The sequence below is a fragment of the Phalacrocorax carbo genome, chromosome 5, assembly GCF_963921805.1.
Source record: "Phalacrocorax carbo chromosome 5, bPhaCar2.1, whole genome shotgun sequence".
NCBI lineage: Eukaryota > Metazoa > Chordata > Aves > Suliformes > Phalacrocoracidae > Phalacrocorax > Phalacrocorax carbo.
In genome coordinates, this window is record NC_087517.1 from 15,818,428 (window position 1) to 15,836,770 (window position 18,343).

The 18,343-nt window shown below is 40.2% G+C and overlaps 1 protein-coding gene across 1 annotated transcript in view; it reads left to right on the forward strand.

Annotated features, from left to right (window-relative positions):
• CNTNAP5 (contactin associated protein family member 5) overlaps positions 1 to 18,343 on the forward strand; it is a 297,657-nt gene that overhangs the window by 184,918 nt on the left and 94,396 nt on the right. The window contains exons 12-13 of the mRNA XM_064451280.1: positions 2,755 to 2,874; positions 16,842 to 17,042. Coding sequence (XP_064307350.1) covers positions 2,755 to 2,874; positions 16,842 to 17,042 — 321 coding nt within the window. The remainder of the gene's footprint in view (positions 1 to 2,754; positions 2,875 to 16,841; positions 17,043 to 18,343) is intronic.

An 18,343-nucleotide genomic window follows, 5' to 3' on the forward strand; every position in this document is an offset into this window, starting at 1 on the left:
ACCAGTTGAGCACCCATAGCCTGATTTCTAGCTCTATCAGCCTTTTTTTTTCTCCAAAGTTGCAGTGACAAAGGGGCCATCTAAACATGAGTAGATCGTCTCTGTTTGCATCTGCCCACATTATTAATGGCTGAATCTTCACATCTTTCCTTATTAATTAAAAACAAAGCAAAACAAATAAAAACCCTATATCTGGCGTCCAGCCAAAATGACAGTCAAGAAGCAGCAAAATACTTAGGAAGAAAAAGCTTGTGATGAAGAATGAGTTTCTAGCTGTGCCAGTTCACTGACAACATACTAGTTTTATGTCTCTACCCCTTGCACCATCCTTTGTCTTCAAAAATACTCAGCAAACAATTCAGGGGAAGCAATTGGCATATTCCCTAATGAGACAAGATAAAGTGCCCTGTAATGATGATGACAGCAAATTCACTAAGTGAACTGCAGTTTGAGAACTTTGCGAATTGATCAAACCGTGATTCCTTGATTGCTTACTTAATCGCCTGTTACGGTCTCTCTCCTGACCCTCCATATCCCAGTTGCTTTTGTCAGCACTTCGGTGACTGAGGGACTCTCTGTTAGCCCCTCAGGTTGTGAATAGTGGAAGAACAGGTTCTGGTTTGGGGATTTTATTGTATTTGCATTTAATAGGTACTCTTGGCCAGCTATCAGAGGGGGAATTTAGAGGTCTCCTGGACTCCTACAATGCTTTCTACATCAGGCTAATGACTGTCAGGAAGAAGCTTTCTTAATTCTGTTTATTATAGGATGGATGCTATTTAAAGCACTGTCTCTCCAGGTGCTGAGTACCTTAACCAGCTTCTTAACTCCGGGAAAGGTAATGCTGTGCATATTTAGCACTTAGTGTTGTTTTGCCTGCTAAAGATGTCTGGTCAGGAAAGAAATGTACAAGAGAAAAGCATATTTCAGTGAGTGGTACAAGAGATCGACTGGTGAGACTCTTAATTCATAGCCAGTTTGGGATCAGAGCCCCTAGAACTGTGGTTCTATTGTGTTGGGAGGAGTGAAGAAATGTCCAGATCTCATTAAAATCTGAGCGATGAATGATCTTTCAATATTCTTCAGAATAATAGTCAGCCAAGGCTACTTCAGGCTGCCATTTACACCGTTCTGAAATTTGTTTCATTAGAGGAAAGGAGGGATGTGAGTCCATGCATGGACAGGAGTGGGAATGAGAAACTATTCCTGTAGAGCAATTGCTGTCTTCTGCAGGAGAGGCTGCGTTTTAGAAGTGGCAAGGAAGTGCTCTCCCTGCACTCGGTCTGCAAACCCTCTTGAGTTCTTTCCAGACGAAAGGAACTGGGAACTTTGCAGTTGTATTTACAACCTCGACACAGCAGGTGTTGTGTCGTATCAAGTTTAACTGTACTGCTCTGCTGCCCGAAGAGCTAGGGGTTTGGAAAAAAGATTTGCAGTGCCTAACAAATTCCCCTGAGTATCTCCCAATCTGTGTAAGTCTAGTGTTTGCTTTGTAATGATGTAAGAATGTGTAAATAGTAGCTAAATGTGCTCTTAAAATTAAGAGGTAAGAAAAAGATAAATTCAGCCTCACAGTAGCCAAAGATAATGTCCAAATATATTTCTGTGTGTTCTGCTACTGGTAGCACTCAAAAGCTTACTTAGAGGTACTTCTGTTTGCTTGCATTTCTGTGACCGTGTCTTCCAAATAACTCCATCTCATAGGAGGAAAAAAGGAAGTCTTGATCTATCTGTTAGGTCAATCTGTGTTTTGTATTGTATTTACTAACGATCAGTTGAACAATCATAAGCTGTTAGAGAGAATAACCTTGTCAGTATAATCAGGTAAGTGTTTAAGTAAGTGGGGAAAAAAAAATCAATCCTCCTGCAAAGAGACTTAAGGTTACTATTGCTTAACATCCAGGATCATATATGTGACTTTTTGATACCTCATAACTGCCTCTCCAGAGAGGTGTTTGCCTTGCCCCATGTGAAGTTACAATATCTTGCCTGAAAACATGCTTCAAATACAAGGAATTGCACTAACGTGTGGGAGTTTTTCCTCCTGTTCTTGCTCTTGGTGACCTGCTGTTCTTGTTTTATTAACCACTTTTTCCATTTTCATGGGCACTAATCCTCCAAAAGAAGAATGTTGATAAGCAGAGACGAAGAGTTGGTTGTATAAAAAAAGGTCTAAAGCATAAAATTGTCAGCCAGGATGGAGACCATATCTGACCTTGAGCTTTTCTTCTAAGGAACAATGGCTTGTTTTCACTTGTGCAGTAGACACTGGTAGGGACTTATAGTAACCTGTTAACAGTATCTTTCAGGGAAGCTGAAGACTGGCAAATATACCTGTATTCTGTATTGACAAGGCTTGAGTGCATGCCTTGGTAGTAAATTGTGTACACAAGCATATGTATGTATATCTTTGAAATATCATTATAGGAATGCATGTGTATCACTCCATAACTAGGTGGTGGCATGTTTGAAGGTTCATATCCATTTACTTAAGTATTTACATACTTTAATCCACAATAAGTCCAAAGCCCATAGCTTCAAAGCCAGAATATATTCAGTTCAAGGAAGTAGTTAAATACATGCATAATATTGAGCATGAGCTCAGGTCCAAATGCAGTAAACTCTTTCACATCCTAATCAGCAGTGAACCAACAGTTTATGTTATGACAATGATTAAAACAGTGCTCACGTATAAAACGTGTCTGTCTGTTTTCTCCTTGTTTATGTGATACAATCGGTCTCTCTATTTTTAAGCTATCTATGAACAATCTTGTGAGGCTTACCGACACCAAGGGAAGACGTCAGGTTTCTTCTACATCGATTCTGATGGAAGTGGACCACTTGGACCACTCCGTGTTTTTTGCAATATAACAGGTAATTACATTATTTTGCCTCTAATGTTATTGGCATGTCTTTCATTGTACTACTAAGTTGATCCCACAGTCACAGGTGTCTCAGTAGTGGAAAAAAGAAGAGAACTGGTAGCAGTCTGAGGGTCCTTAAATAGGATCCATGTAAAACTGATTTTTAAACTTTAAGTTTGAAGGACTCACCTTGTAAGGTTGCTAAGTGGTATTTACAATGGTATTTGCACCTTTTAAAGGGCAATGCTGATGTATTTTTCATATTGTAACTTTTAATGAGATGTTTGTATTTTTTTACTAAAGATGTAGAAACTTAGAATTCAAACCTTCTTTTGTAACTGAATGGTTTCTCCTCTTTACTAGAACACTAGATTTGGGAATGATTATTAAACTCCTTGCATTGAGCTAGCTGTAAACCCTTCCAGTCTGACTTAAGCAGGAATACCGTCCCTCATACGAGTGTGCTGCCTTTGATGTCCCATAGAGTAGAAACCCTGATCATCCTGGGTATCTGTATGGAGGAGAAGGCATGATGCTTTTAGGAGGAGGGACACCAAAGAGACAGTGGAGCAAGAGCCTGGCAAGGTGACCTGTTTGTTGAGAATTCTTGAACTTACATTTCTATAGTTTTAAAATAAAAAGTGTTTCAAATGAATATACTTGTCTGGCAAATTCTCCCCTTAAGTGGGTCCTATTTTGTATACAGGACTGTCATGCGAGGGTATGAGAAAAGATCACATAGTCCATAGTGTGGTTTGGGGTAGATGATAGAGCATCCTTTCTGCTTTTTGTTTTTGAAATGGAGAGGAAATTTCCTAGACTGTCTCCTGTTTGGCATTTTTTGCTTCCTGTGGCCAGCTGCAGATGAAATAATATTTTATTACACCTTCTAAATTGCTAATTCTGGTTGAGTTATTTTGCCACATATCACCTCCACACTTGCTCCTGAAAACCAAGGACTCAGGATATTCATATTTTATCCTTAATCTCCTTGTATTTAAAGTGTCTCAAATTAAATTTTAATTTTGATTTAATTGGGCAATCATTATGTTAATTAAATGCACACCAGTTAATTATTAAGTATGTTTTTTTTATTCAAGTGTAACAAATATTTAATAAGATGTGTCTCCTTCACTGTTGTTGAATCTCATAATAATTGAAACAGTTTCACCTTTCTGACTGAATATCCTTCCTTGATCTCCAGTATGGGAAATGTTCTCATTTTTATTATTTATCATATAAATATGTGCGATGAAAACTGTCAGTGCTTTTTACCTCTGCTGAAGTAGTAAGATTTCTGACAAACTCTTACAGAAAGACTCTGCTTTCCTCAAACAAATTTTATCTGGCAGAAATCCAGAAGGCATATACCTGATTTTCTATCTGTAATGAACTTGCTGACATTCTTATTTTATTTTGGTTACAAGAAAAGTGGAGGCGGGGAAAAATGACAGAACTTCCTAGCCTGCAAAACTTTTCCATATTTCTTCTTTCCCCCTAGGTGTCTCATGTGAGGCAGGGGAAGGTCATTTGTCACAGGCACACAGGCATCTATTACTCTTGTTGCATAAGAGAGGACTCAGGCACAGAAAGAAATTACCGTTTTACATTTGTCCAGATAGTTTGACATACAATCAATTGGGTTATGCTTCTGTATCATCTACATATGTTTTGGGTGCCTTAATCACCAGAGCTTCTTTTCTTTTTGAGAACATACCTTATTGTTATGCTGATAAAAATTGCTTACTAGTAAAGATTAAGTTCAAAGTATGGAAAAAATAACTCAACTTTATGTACACAGGGATGGATTCTGATTTTGTTATTCTTTTCAGGTAATGCTTCTGCATGGTTTTCTGAAACTATCAATATTCAGGGAAAGTAAAAAATTAAATTTTTTGTTGATATATTAGGAAGATACAAGAAACAGAGACAAAAAAAGTGAACATTATTTTTCAGTGACATAAATTCATTCCACACCTGTGAATGGAAGAATGTAGATGGTCAGAAGTGTGGATGGTTTCCATGTACAGGGAGACTAAACAAATTAAAAAGAGGGAGCTGTCACAGGAAAGCATGGAGATCACATGTGGCATAGAGAAAGCAATGAAGGATTGATTGTTTTTCATCATATAGGAGCTAAAGGACAGTACAATCATTAGATAGCAGGATCTCGGGGCGGGTTGTTTTGGGGTAATTTTTGTTTTGTTTTTTCTTGTTCCTGATGTAATGAATAATTCACCTTGAAACTTAGTGCTATGGGACATCAAGGAGGTCAGTGTATCAACAGAGGGGAAGAAAATCAGGCTGGAAAAAGCCCTAATCTTGTCTGATAGATTCAGAAGGTGCAATTAAACATGGAGGTTTAGTTGCAGCTCCCAGCTCAGGCAGCTGTGAGGCAAAGATCACCAGAAAATGGGAATAAGTTTCAGGAAAACCTTTTGCCTTCTCTTGCTTCCCTGGATATCTCTTCACCCTCAAAGGCAGAGGCGGGCTCCTGGGCTAAATGAAGCTTGGCTTTTGCTCAGGCTGACAGTTCTTCTTTCAAATACAGTTCAAGAAGAGGTAATCTTTTTAGGCCCAAAATGTTTTCAAGTTGAAGAATTTGGAGATGGAATGGAAAATCTGGGGAAAATACTCATTTAGTGCTTTTAAAAGTAGAGGTGCAGAAAGCTAATGACTTCTGAGAATTACAGTGCCTTGAATCCATGAAGGGTGAATTGAAAGAAGGAATCAGATCATGAGAAATGAGCAGCATCATTACATTTAGAGAACAGTGGTGTTCCCTAATGTTTGCTTCCATTTGCTTAAAATTCTAAGTTTTACCTGTTTAATTGAACAAATAGACATCTTGTTTGTAGCCAGTTACTAACCAGAACAGATTAACAACAGCTTTCTCACATATTGGGGTCTGGGTATAGGCATCCAGTATGTTATGTGGATATAGGAAGTATCAACATTACAAGATAATTTATTGTGTCCCAGTAATTTCTCTGCAGCCTGTCAAATTTAACAGCCCACTGCTGAATAAAAATTCTGAAGAAAGCAGAAGATTGTGATCGTTTATGTTGAGAGGGAATTGGATAATCATACAAAGACAAAAAAGGGGAGACAAATAGGGAAGGAAAATTTTGCAGAGAAGAAAAAGAGGAAAAAGGTATTAAAAATATCTAAAGCCAATTTTGAGCATGGCAAGAAATTTAACAGTAGAGTGTCACAGGTTATCTGCTAATACTAGAGTGGATAAATCTATTTATTCATTGTCTGGAGAAGTGGCTGAAAAAGCAAGGTGACAAAAATCGTAGATGACATGCTATTATTTAAGTTGGTCAAGAAGAGGGAAAAGTATGTGAAGCACTTTAGAAGGATCTTATCTTGAAGGCTGTTTATTTCCAGTAAAAGTAAAATATGTTGTTGAAATAGGAGGTTGTCAGGAACCATAATGTGCCTAATTAAAGGCATAGAATGACGTCTGTACAAAGAGAGGTTAAAAGTAAATAATCCAGGGCTATTGAGATTGGGAAGACCAGAATTGAATGTGCCACATTCATAGAAGGGATGGTCATTTGCATTTTCTTACAACAGGGATAAAAAGAGTTCAATGACAGTGAAAGACAACAAACTCAAAACTAGATTTAAAAAAACCAAAAGACAGCACCTTATTAACATAATATTTTCTTCACCTTATACACCCATTACACACACAAAGCAAAGTCACTTTCACAGGGAAATTCATCAATTATAATAAACAATGAGGAATACACACCAAATACTTTTGTTCAAGGGAAGGGAACCATGCATATGCACTCAAATAATGATCATCTGTAGGTGGATGAGAGAGGCACCACGAGGATTTGTGTGGGTCTGTGCAGGGATTATTGATTTGGGATGACTGCTTTCAGCAGCATGGGAACATAGCTAGTCTGTTTCCAGGGCCATCTGCATGGAATGGGAAATAGCTCCGCTTGTTTCACCTGGGTTCTCCCATCATCCATAGTGCTCTACACCCACACTTTCTTGCATAAAGTACACAGAGGATGTATCCTGTCATGTTTTGGGCTAATGAACTGCTGACACTGGGAAATAAATTTTCCCTGTAGGCTGATTGTTTGATAATTAGCCCAGTTGAATTAATCCTCACTTCCCACTGAAGTGACTGGTAACAGTCAATACAGAAAATGGCTAGTGGACCCTCTGAACCTCTGGTCTGGCACTCTTTTATCATTGTGAGGCTTATTCTTTTTCTCTTGTTGCTTAGAAACCTATTGATTTGTCTTGAGTACTACTTAAATGCTAATAACCATATTCTCCAGCGCAAAGTTTATAGACATGCAATGTACACCCATGTACTTGTTTTGCTGCCCTGTATGGAAAATGTTTGTAATGACCTTGCCTCATCTCGTCCAGAGTAAATTTTTACCCTTGGTATCTGAAAGATTTGCTTACAATACACTTGAAACATTCTGCCACCATACTTCTTTACTGATGCTGCTTTACTGTTTGCAGACCCTAGGTTATCAAATCAATAATGCTTAGAAATTGCCATGACAAGATCAATGGTTAATTTTGTCTGGCCAGGTATTTGTCCAGTCCTCAAATAGCTTGTTCAGGTTTTTTTCCCCCTTTTTTCCCCTCGAGGAGTGCAGACTGGGCAAAGATAAGTCTTTATCCCAGCTCTTGCTGCTAGTCCAAGATCTGGTTTTGAAACTGCTATAATGAAAAAAATCATTAATAAACAAAAATATATCTCTCCTTGTTGCAGATAGTTTCTGTTTTGCAGTCTCCTCTCAAAATGCATATATTGCCTATTTTTCAGATGCAAGAAAAGTAAAGCTTTATTTTCTCTATCACAGAAAACTATATAGAAACTGTGTTTAAGTCTCTGACAAAGCAAGGGATCTAAAAAGATGTGAAGGAGATTGCTGAAGTTACACTTGGCAATTTTTTGTAAATTGCCTCTATACTTTTTTTTTTTTTTTATTCAGCTAACAATGATATAGAGTTTATTCTTCCATATAGTACATATTCCATGGCATGTAAGGAGGGTTGAATTCAGGAGGATACAATTTGTGTTTGTAGCTAAATCCTTTAAGTGTCCGAATAGTCCCACTGATATTTGGTCAGCTATTTGAGGGAAATACTGTAGCAGTTCCACTTCACTCACTTTGCTGTGAACAAGAGGCAGACCAGAGTAACGAAGAGGCGGACTACTACAAAGCAGAACGAGCTAGACCTCATTCTTTGCAGCAGGGATCCCCATTGGTGTTCCCAGCATAACTGTGGAACCAGTGGTATTACTATCCATGGCATCCACCTTTCCCTTTGTTTCCACACAAGAATCTTAGTTTATCTGCTTACATAATTTATTAATTCTTTTTCAATATGAAATAATCTGCTATTACTTTGTACAGCAATTGCACAGAAGTCACCCTGTGATTCAACCCTTGTTACATTTCATGTGGACTTGGCAGGATCTCATGTGGAAAGGAGGGCTGCCACCGGTTAGGCTGAGGCAGTAACAGAGAGGAGGAGTAGGAGGAGGTCATGCCCTTAATTCTGGTTTTATGTCCTGCAACGACGTAATTGAGGCACAAGAACTTAAATGGTGAAACTCTCTGAGATTCTCAGAATGAGCTAGGTAAGATTTTATAGCTTTGAAGGAACTTCCTCTTACAGAAGTTTTTGCAGTGCCTTTTTTGTTTTTGTTGTTAGTCTTTTATTTTATTTTTTTTAAATGAGCGTACCTTGCAGCTTACCGTCTGTAATTGTGATTGGTTTTTTTCTCCAGTGATAAAGTCAAACGAGAATACTTTAGAAATTATTTACTACAGTTTAGATTAAAGGCAGCCCTTAAAAAATTTACAGTTTATCCCCTCAATCACTACAGGTGTTTTGGCACACTGTGGTTCTGACAATGTATACATTCCTAGTTTAAATTTTCATTAACAATTCCAGAACTTTATGAAATAAAAAACTTTAGTATTATATTACGTCAAAGGCATTGTACTGCCAACAGCTGCCTTGCTGTTTTCACTGAAATTGTTGTGTTTCTGATGAGTGTCATAGCAGAAGTCCTGCAGGCTTTCTTCACAGTCACACATGCAGGAGACTCTCAAGTAAGTTGTAGTACAGAGGAACTTAACAGTAGATATTTTCCTCTGGCTTTTACCATTTAACCAAGGGTTGCTACAACTTAATTACTCTCCTGACATGTTTGCAGTGCTCAGAAGTTGTGGCTCTCTGTGACATCAGTAAGGCATTTGACACTGTCTCGCAAAACATCCTCACAGACAAGCTAAGGAAGTGTGGGTTGGATGAGTGGACAGCGAGGTGGACAGAGAACTGGCTGAACTGCAGAGCTCAGACAGTTATGATCAACAAGTGCAGAGTCTGGTTGGAGGCCTGTCACTAGCGGTGTTCCCCAGGGGTCTGTGCTGGGTCCAGTCCTGTTTAATATATTCATCAATGGCCTGGATGAAGGGATAGAGTGTAACCTCAGCAAGTTCACTGATGATACCAAGCTGGGAGGAGGGGTTGATACACCAGAAGGCTGTGCGGCCATCCAACAAGACCTGGACAGGCTGGAGAGCTGGGCCGAGGGGAACCTCATGACATTCAACAAAAGCAAGTCTAGGGTCCTGGACCTGGGGAGGAACAACCCCATGCACCAGTACAGGTTGGGGGCTGAACTACTGGAAAGCAGCTCTGTTGAGAAGGACCTGGGAGTGCTGGTGGACAGCAAGCTGACCATGAGCCAGCACTGTGCCCTTGTGGCCAAGAAGGCCAACGGTATCCTGGGGTGCATTAAAAGGAGTGTGGCCAGTAGGTCGAGGGGGAGCTTATCCTCCCCCTCTACTCTGCCCTAGTGAGGCCACATTTGGAGTACTGCATCCAGTGTTGGGCCCCCCCAGTTCAAGAAAGACAGGGAACTACTAGAGAGAGTCCGGCTGAGAGCTACCAAGATGATCAGGGACTGGAGCATCTCCCTTATGAGGAAAGGCTGAGACACCTGGGTCTGTTCAGCCTGGAGAAGAGAAGACTGAGGGGGGATTTCATCAATGCTTATAAGTATCTGAAGGGTGGGTGTCAAAAGGATGGGGCCAGACTCTCTCCAGGGGTGCCCAACGACCGGAGAAGGGGCAATGGGCACAAGTTGGAACACAGGAAGTTTCAGCTGAATATGAGGAAAAACTTCTTTCCTGTGAGGGTGCCAGAGGAGTGGCACAGGCTGCCCAGAGAGGTTGTGGTGTCTCCTTCTCTGGAAATATTGAAAACCCACCTGGACATGGTCCTGTGCCCCCTGGTTTAGGTGTGCCTGCTCAAGCAGGGGGGTTGGATGAGATGATCTCCAGATTTCTTTTCCAACCCCTACCATTCTGTGATTCTGTGAAAAGTCACTCTAGCTGTCTCAGTTATAAGGGGTGGATACATATGTCCTATACATGGGTGTCTAGTGCCATGCTGTGTTGTCCTGCCCAGCCTCCTGGTGTTGCATCAGAAGACTGACAGGTCTCCTGGCTTCTTGCCTCCTGGCTTCTTGTCTGCCAGACTCATTCAGATGTCTGAGCCATCACAAGGCACGTGAAACAGCAGAAACATGATTATGTTGAGTCTCTCAAAAGTCACCTTAGTTGAATGAGACTGAGTCAGAGAGGACTGCACTGTTGCCACTAGTACAGCGAGTGTGAGCACACTGAAGTGTCCATTTTGCACTAAGAATTAGTTCAGCAACTGCTTCTTCAGTTTTTGGAGATGAATATTTCTCACTGCTTGTTGTAGATACCCTGTATTAGAGGAAATATGGAAACAGAGGATCATCAAAAAGTAGGCTTGCAAGATACTGGTTTACCATCTCTCTGCTTCAGCACAACGCAGGGAATGAGGGTGCAAGGGGGCACAGAAGAGGTGGCTCATTTTCATCCATCAGAGCCACCTGGCACAGTCAGTATGCTGACAGAGATGTCTCGAGCCATGGGCTCAAAATGAGCAAACTTCATGCCTGGGATGTAAGAGAGTTGGGAACTTAGCTCTTCCCTCTCTGCCAAGGCTGTGGGCGGGGGCAGCATGTCTGTGGAGCTGGGAGTGTGGTGCCTTCCTGGTGCCGGCTGCTGACTGCCAGGAAGGATTTACAGATGGGGAGCAGTTCCAGGTGTGGGCATCCCTGAGGAATGCACACCAGCAGGTGCAGTCTGCCAGTACCTTTGGAGAGTGGGCTGCATGCATGACTGGGGGGGACAGGAACCCCCAAGAATTGTTTCCATGGAAATGCATTGCAGTGCTTCTGCACTGACTGGAAGTGGCTGAATCAGAAACTCAGAGGCTGATGAGCACAAAACAAGCTGCAAAAACAGTTATTTTTTGGTCAGCCAGCAGAATAAAAAAGGGTAGATTAAAAAAAAAAACATAATGGCTAGGTTTCACAGGAGACTCGGAAAAAAACCTCCTTGGAGTTAGTGAATTAAAGCTGTGATAAGAAATTGTCTTTTCATATTCTTTAAGGGGTATATGTTAGAGCAGCTGGGTTAAACTGTCACTGCAGCTTAAAGCAGTATAGTGTTCAAGGAGGAGAGTCTGTCTTTTGTGTGGTTATTCATGTTGTTATAGGTACAGCTTTCAGGACAATATTTGGCATTCAGTGTAGAACACCATGAAACAAATGCATCATGTGAGCTCTCAGAGCAATTTTTCTCTCTCTCATGTAGCATTTACCATATGTTTGGCTTGTTGGCAATTTAATCAGTCTGAATAATCTTGTTTTGTGACAAGCCTCCTAAAACACAAAGGAGTGATACAGTTTGTATGGGTGAAATGTGCTCCACAGAGATATTTCAAGTTGAAGAATAAAAATGAGAATTAGACAATACAGAATTCATTGAAAGCCAGTTTTCCAGCTGCTCTAATTTCCCACAATTTAATTTGTGTGCCGTCAAAAGCAACTTGGAGGCTTCCAGCAAGATGATAGAACTATGGGTGAGGCTAAACAGAGGGTCTAAAATGTGCTGAATGCATTGCAGTCCCATGCTGTAAAAATATCTCCTAGGAACAAATACAGGCAGCATAATATCCTAGTAAATTTGACCATTAAATAAAACTGTGAAGTCATAAAGCTGTAGCATTACCCAAAATTAAAGCATTGTCACCTTTGAATTACGGAACAATATAGTATGCATTTAGGAAATCTGCTTTCAAGGCTGCATTTAACTATTCCAGGTTATACAGTAGAAGATGCAGCTGCACTCTCCTACTAGGTTTTGAATGCCTTTCAGCTTGTGTGTGGTTTGAAATTTTACTAAGCTGAGAAAGTAATAAAATAATAAAGTGAAATAATAGAAGGTAAAAATAAACAGTGACCTTTGCCTGGAGAACAGCTTTTTCATTCTCATTGCAAATTCACAAGTGTAGAGAGAGGTCATTAAATTGAGTAAACAGGAAAAAACCCAAACAGTATGGACAGATTAAAAAAGTTAATGATAACGTCTTTGTTGAAATAAAGGAAGAGAGAGGCTTATCAGCCTAGTTTAACAGTTTCCAGATATGGAAATGGCTAGAAAGAGCTAGCAGCACTCAGCTTGGTTTGCATCTATGATTACAGTGTCACTGCCCAAAAATATAATGAAAACAAAACCGAAAAGAATATTAAAAAAAAAACAAACAACCAAAAACTAAACCCAATCCTCATATTGTGAAATAGGAACAGTATTTCAAGCCCCATTTTCAAAAGCCATAGGCATAATCCATGCAGAGGTATGCCTCTGCAAAGGCATATGCAAGTCATGGAGCTAAGTTGCAGACAGCTGTTGCACTGCATCCTAGCTGTAGTGATATGTGTGCATGTCCGGACTGCAGCTATGTTTCTTACATAGGTCCTGAAGCATGCCTGAAATGCAAGCTCTCAGGTTGTTGTCAGTAGGCTTCAGAATACAGACTGATCGAGCTGTAAGGGTATAATTCCTTGACCTCATTCTGAGGCAGGCAGCTGTATTTTGGAAGCAGCCCTAGCTAAATTTGTGCATATGAATTTGAGAAAATAATATGGTGTTTTTCTAAATGCTGTTGAGTTTGAGGTGGAGAAAATGAACCTTGAATAAAGCCCAAGAGTTGACCTGAATGGTGAGGGTCTTGAGAAGAAAGGTTGGGATTGTTTTTGTGAGGTTTTCTGATCTACAGAAGCAGGTGCACGTGGTCTTCCTATTGTCTTGGAACGGTTGAAGAATTTACTGCCCTCCAGCTCTTAGTTACTTCTCCCCTAGTCAGCTGAGATGCAGGAGGGAGCAGTGTTGGCTCTCCCACCCTGTCCAAAGCAAACTAAAATTTAAATTGTTTTCAGGCTCATTTGCTGCATGTAAAGTGAGGGGTATCCTTCTGAAGGAAGAAACTTTCTCTGTTTTTTTTGTTTACTGTGATGTGAATGTAATCCCATACTCTTCTAGCAGGTTGTGTGCGACTTTGTGCATGTTACCTAGCTCCTCTATGCCTCATGTCCCTCTTTCCAAAACAGAAGTGTTTATTCTTTCTCTGGGAAGCTGGAAGAAGCGTGGCTGAGATGGTTGAATACATCTCCTTTTTCTCCCTCTGACATTGTTGTCATCATCTCTTTTGTCTTGCCCATGTGGTGTGTTGGGCTGCTCTTCTAATCTGAAGACTTCATTCCAGACTCCCAAGTTTTTAAAGCCTCTTTCACTCTTTTGTTTTGGTTTGGTTGGTTTTTGTTTATTTTTTTTTTATTATTATTAAAAATAAAAAAGGTAGCAGAAGATGTGTATTTCTGTGCTCCCTCTACGCCAACTGTGCAAAGGGGGAAGAAATAAATTTTTGAATGGTGATAGCTTTTGCCGTCCCACAGGTATGCTTGCTGTTGGCTGTGACTTTCACTAGATCCATGAGCCAAACATATTTTTTTTTTTTTTGAGAAGCTGTACTGATAGTTACCTGTACTGCAAAGATGGAGCATAGTGGGAACCTTTAAAGTGTCCAGCAAAGCACAGATCTGATCTGTAAAAGTAATAGGCATAACAGATCAGGCATGTGTAGATTAGGAAATATAACTCCAGAATTCTTCCTTTCCACTATTACTTTTTTTAACTCTTTGTTCTGATGTACTTACTAAATGACAATTACTTTGAGCACAGAAAAACACTTGATTTGTTTTTCCTTTCCCTTTGAAAAGTAGAGGATGGAAAATCTGCAATTAGTTTCTAAAAGATCTAAAAGATCCTGTGGAGACAAGCAGTTCGTGAATGTCAAAGTTCAGTTTTGAGAGGGATGGCTAAGTGCACTTGTAATGATAACAAGACCATTGAAAATTAATGAACAATCACAGAGGGAAATAAGAGAAAGACCTGTTGCATTGCCTGTCCAACATGCTTGTTAATGAATGCTTGTCCCTAACAGTGTGTTTGCTGATGTCCAACCTCATTTCAAACATGTCAATTACATTTCTAACACTTCTTGGGAAGGCTGTTTTATGCTCTGCTACTTCTAACAAAATTTTCCTAGTAATACTTAGCTGCTTCTAAATTACTAGATCTTGATACTCTTGGCTTTTCAAGTACCCACACAGCACCTCTTCTGGTGTACAAGTAAAGAGACTGGAAAGGACAGTAGTGTTAACCTCTCTGAAACTCTAGTGTTAGGCTGTTGTACTTCCTAAGCAGCACGGTAGCCACTATTGTAAGCATCAATTTTACTGCAGTTTCTCAAAAACATGTTAATAACTCTCAGTGGGGAGGAGCTTATGACTACCTGCCTGGAATTTCAGCAACCAGTTCGTTCCATCATCTCTTAGTTTTACATTTTGCTTACAGTATCAGCAACTTGATGTTTGTCTTTTTAGTAGATTTTTCAGTGAAGGTAGGGGTTAAACTTCTACCAAATTCAGCGAGAGGAAAGTAAGTTCACCCTCAACTGCTTCTGAAAAATCCACTCTGTTCATGTCAGTCCTCGAGAGAACAAAAGAAAAAACAGACAGACTCTCACTGATAAGAATCACTTCTTTAAGATGTACAAGATGTGTGTTATGAAGTCATTGAATTAAATTGTGTTGGAAGCAATATATTGTGCAGGACTGTGCATGCAGGGTATTGTGCTACAGTGTTGACTGTGATTACAATCACTGGGGTAAGTTTTACAAGCAATAAATTTGTAATATGGCTTGTGATTTTAATCTAACTTTTGTGTATCACACGTTGCAGCAGTGTTTCATTGAGCTCCAACTCAAAATATCTACAAGCAGCACCCTGAACTCAGCAAGAACCACAGAATTACAGATCTATGAGCAACCTTTTTCTGTCTACCATCACAGAAATGATGTGAGGGAATGTATGGTTTGCTGAGCATAAACAGTCCTTACAGTTAACATCATACATTACTGGGAGAGTAATTTCTCTGTAACTTGCAGCCAGGTCTTGGAACAGACCTCTTTAAATAGTCTCCAGATGGTTGTTGTTACTTGCTTGTCATCTGTATGCCTCCATAATGACAATCCATTAAATCATCTGAGTGCCTTTGCACAGATAGTCCATTTAGGATTTTTATACACCTATTAGAGTTCTATTGAAGTAATCTGTGGGATGTTTGTAGCTCAACAAAAGATATTTCAACTGCAGGGCATTGCAGTGGCCACAAAGCTACTGAGCTTGTCATGCCAGTGTATTGGGGAGTAACTGGCAAGAACTCAGACCAGGTAATCTGGTAAAACCATCTGAATAGTTAAATGCATAGGTTTTAAGAATGGTTTAGAAAAGAGTCTAGTTCAGTGTTATCTGGGGTTTCCCTGCTGAAGTGTGAATAACAAAATAGAAATCTCTTGTCTAGATCTTGCCTCTTCCTCTGTAACTGTCTGTAGGTTTCTGCAAGTGAGATTGAAATCTTCCTCTCAGCAAATGATTAAAATTAATTTCCTTAAATTTTTGCCCTGTCAGTATCTTGTATCCTCCCTGGGCAAGCAGGGTCTTCGATAAAGAAGGAATTTGCTGGATGTGACTCTCAATAACATTGTGGAGCGTGTGCAGGGCTCAGTCCTGTGAATTCTCATTAAAGAGTTGCCTTTTACTCTGGGTCAGCTCAGCAGATTGGCTCTTCAGGCTGTCCTTGTTATCTTGCCCGCTGCTATCTCACCAGAACCAGCTGGGAAACAGCCTCCCTGCTAAGCTAATTGCTTCTAATTGTGATGTTCTCCTTATCATGCCAATCTCGGTGCTGGTCATGAGCTGGTTGTTATGGTGCAGGTTGTGCTTAAGCCTAGATCCTGCTTTCTGTCACCTAAGAAATCCCTTGCTTTGCCAGTAAATGTATTGAAAGAGATGAGAATGGGCTCCCCAGCGTGCAAAAGCATTAATGTTTACAGTTAACTACAGATTCCGAGTCATATATTGTTCTGTACATCCAAGCAGGGCATCACTCAGCTTATACGTAGAAAAATCTGAGAACTGAGTAAAATGAGTGACCTGACTTCCAGCTGGGTGGTAAGCACATAGTGTCCGTTTTAGCTTTCTGGCAAGAGTTTGTGATTTCTGTTTGTTGGGAGTTTGTGCAAGCTCATCAGCAACAGTTCTCCACTACCATTTGTTGTTCTAACAGCACGTGTGTGTTCTCAGGTACAGCTATGTTTGCAAAAGATGAGCCATATTATTATGACTTTTCTCTCAGGTCCAAAGCCAGCTGAAAGGTATCACATTTTCTTCAGATACCTGGCAATAGAAGATGCTGAAGATCTGCCGTGGTCCCCAGGAAAACTGTAGCTTCCTTCTTGCTCAGCAGGTTCTGTAGTGTTTGCTCAGGCTGGTTCAGGGAGGAACAGCTTTGTGGGCTACACTGACCTGTAGAAGGTCTTCATCACACAGTGACCATCTCAGAGCCCAGGGTCCTGCTGATCCTCTATCCAATGCAGTAAAGCATTAGATTTCAACTGGGATTTTTTGTTCCCTGCTTGTTGCAAGTTTTTTGCTGTTAACTCCTTTTCAATCCCTTTTCATTTAACAGAAGATAAGATCTGGACTGCAGTGCAGCACAACAACACAGGGCTAACCAGAGTCCAAGGGGCTGATCCAGAGAAGCCATACACCATGTCCTTTAACTACAACAGCAGTGTGGATCAGCTTGAAGCCATGATAAACAGTGCGGAGTACTGCGAACAGGAGGCAGCCTACCACTGCAAAAAGTCACGTCTCCTGAACACCCCGAGTAAGTGCTGCAATCCCAAATCTTTCCTTGTCAACTCTTATTGATTATACAGCAGACACAGGCCGCACTGCGACTGAGGAAGAAAAAAAAAACAAAAACCAAAAACCAAAACAAATATCAGCAATACAGAATAGAGTGAAAAGCCTTTTACCATCTTGGATACTACTGTGCAGTGCCTGTCCCTTGATGCAAGAGGGTCAGAGCTCTGCAAGGGAGTTTCTGCTCTGTAAGTTCATGCGTACAAAGGGCCTGAAAGATTCTACAGTAGAAAGTACCATTTGGAAAATGCAAAAGCTGTATTTAGCTGATGGCAAATGAATGTGTTTATTCATTTACAGTTAACAGTATATTAAAGATAGAAAGCATCCAGACTACTCCAGACTTTTATGGTGTTTCTGGAGAGGAGCGCACTTTCTTCTGAGTCCCACAGACTTCAATATGATGTTTAAGGTGCTGGGTAGTACAGTTTCTGGGACAAAACTAATTTTCCCCTCCTGATAGAAGGAATAAGTTTTTTGCCCTGATTTGATGTAGCAGTAACAAGAAAGCAGAGGGTCTGATCAGTTTGTGTCTTTGTGGTAACAAACCTCCAGTGGCTACTCAGGATGGCTGCCTACCACTCAACCTTCTCTTGGGGTCAGGATTTTACATTTGCTTAGCCAGAGAGGTGAATGCCATTAAAGGCAGGCTTCTTATTGTCTTTGAAGACTCACCTGTTACTTATAATGTCTGTATGTTCTTGGTAAATCTTTGTTTATTAGCAACTCTTAAATTTGTTAGTAGGTTAGAATAAATCCCATGTAAAGCCTTAAGGGGAGCTTGCAATGGGAGTTCCTATTGTGTTAAAAATACATTGCCTAATGAGATGTACCAAAAACCCACCTGGTTCCAACAAAGTTACAATAACACTGAATGTTTATAGATCCAGTAACCAGATGTCTTATGGCCAGTTTATTTTTAAAACCTGTGAATCATGTCATTTGTTATCATCAGAATTTACTAGCCAAGAACTGCTTGTGTTGCTAATAATTTTTTAAAGAATGAAATCTTAATATCGGCATCCAGAGCAGAGCACAAAGGGGAAACAAAATGCAGGCGTAACTGCTCATAAAGAGGGGGAACTAATGCCTTACAAATTCTTTCAGTGTTGCTGGCTTCTGTATCCCATGCTACATTTGACATGTTATAAAGGTATAATCACACAGTGATTATTTCTGAAATAACTTTTTAAGGATAAAGGCCACAGTATTAGAGCAGGCGTGCGTGTGTTTACTTTTAGACATTTCTGTGAGATACTTGGT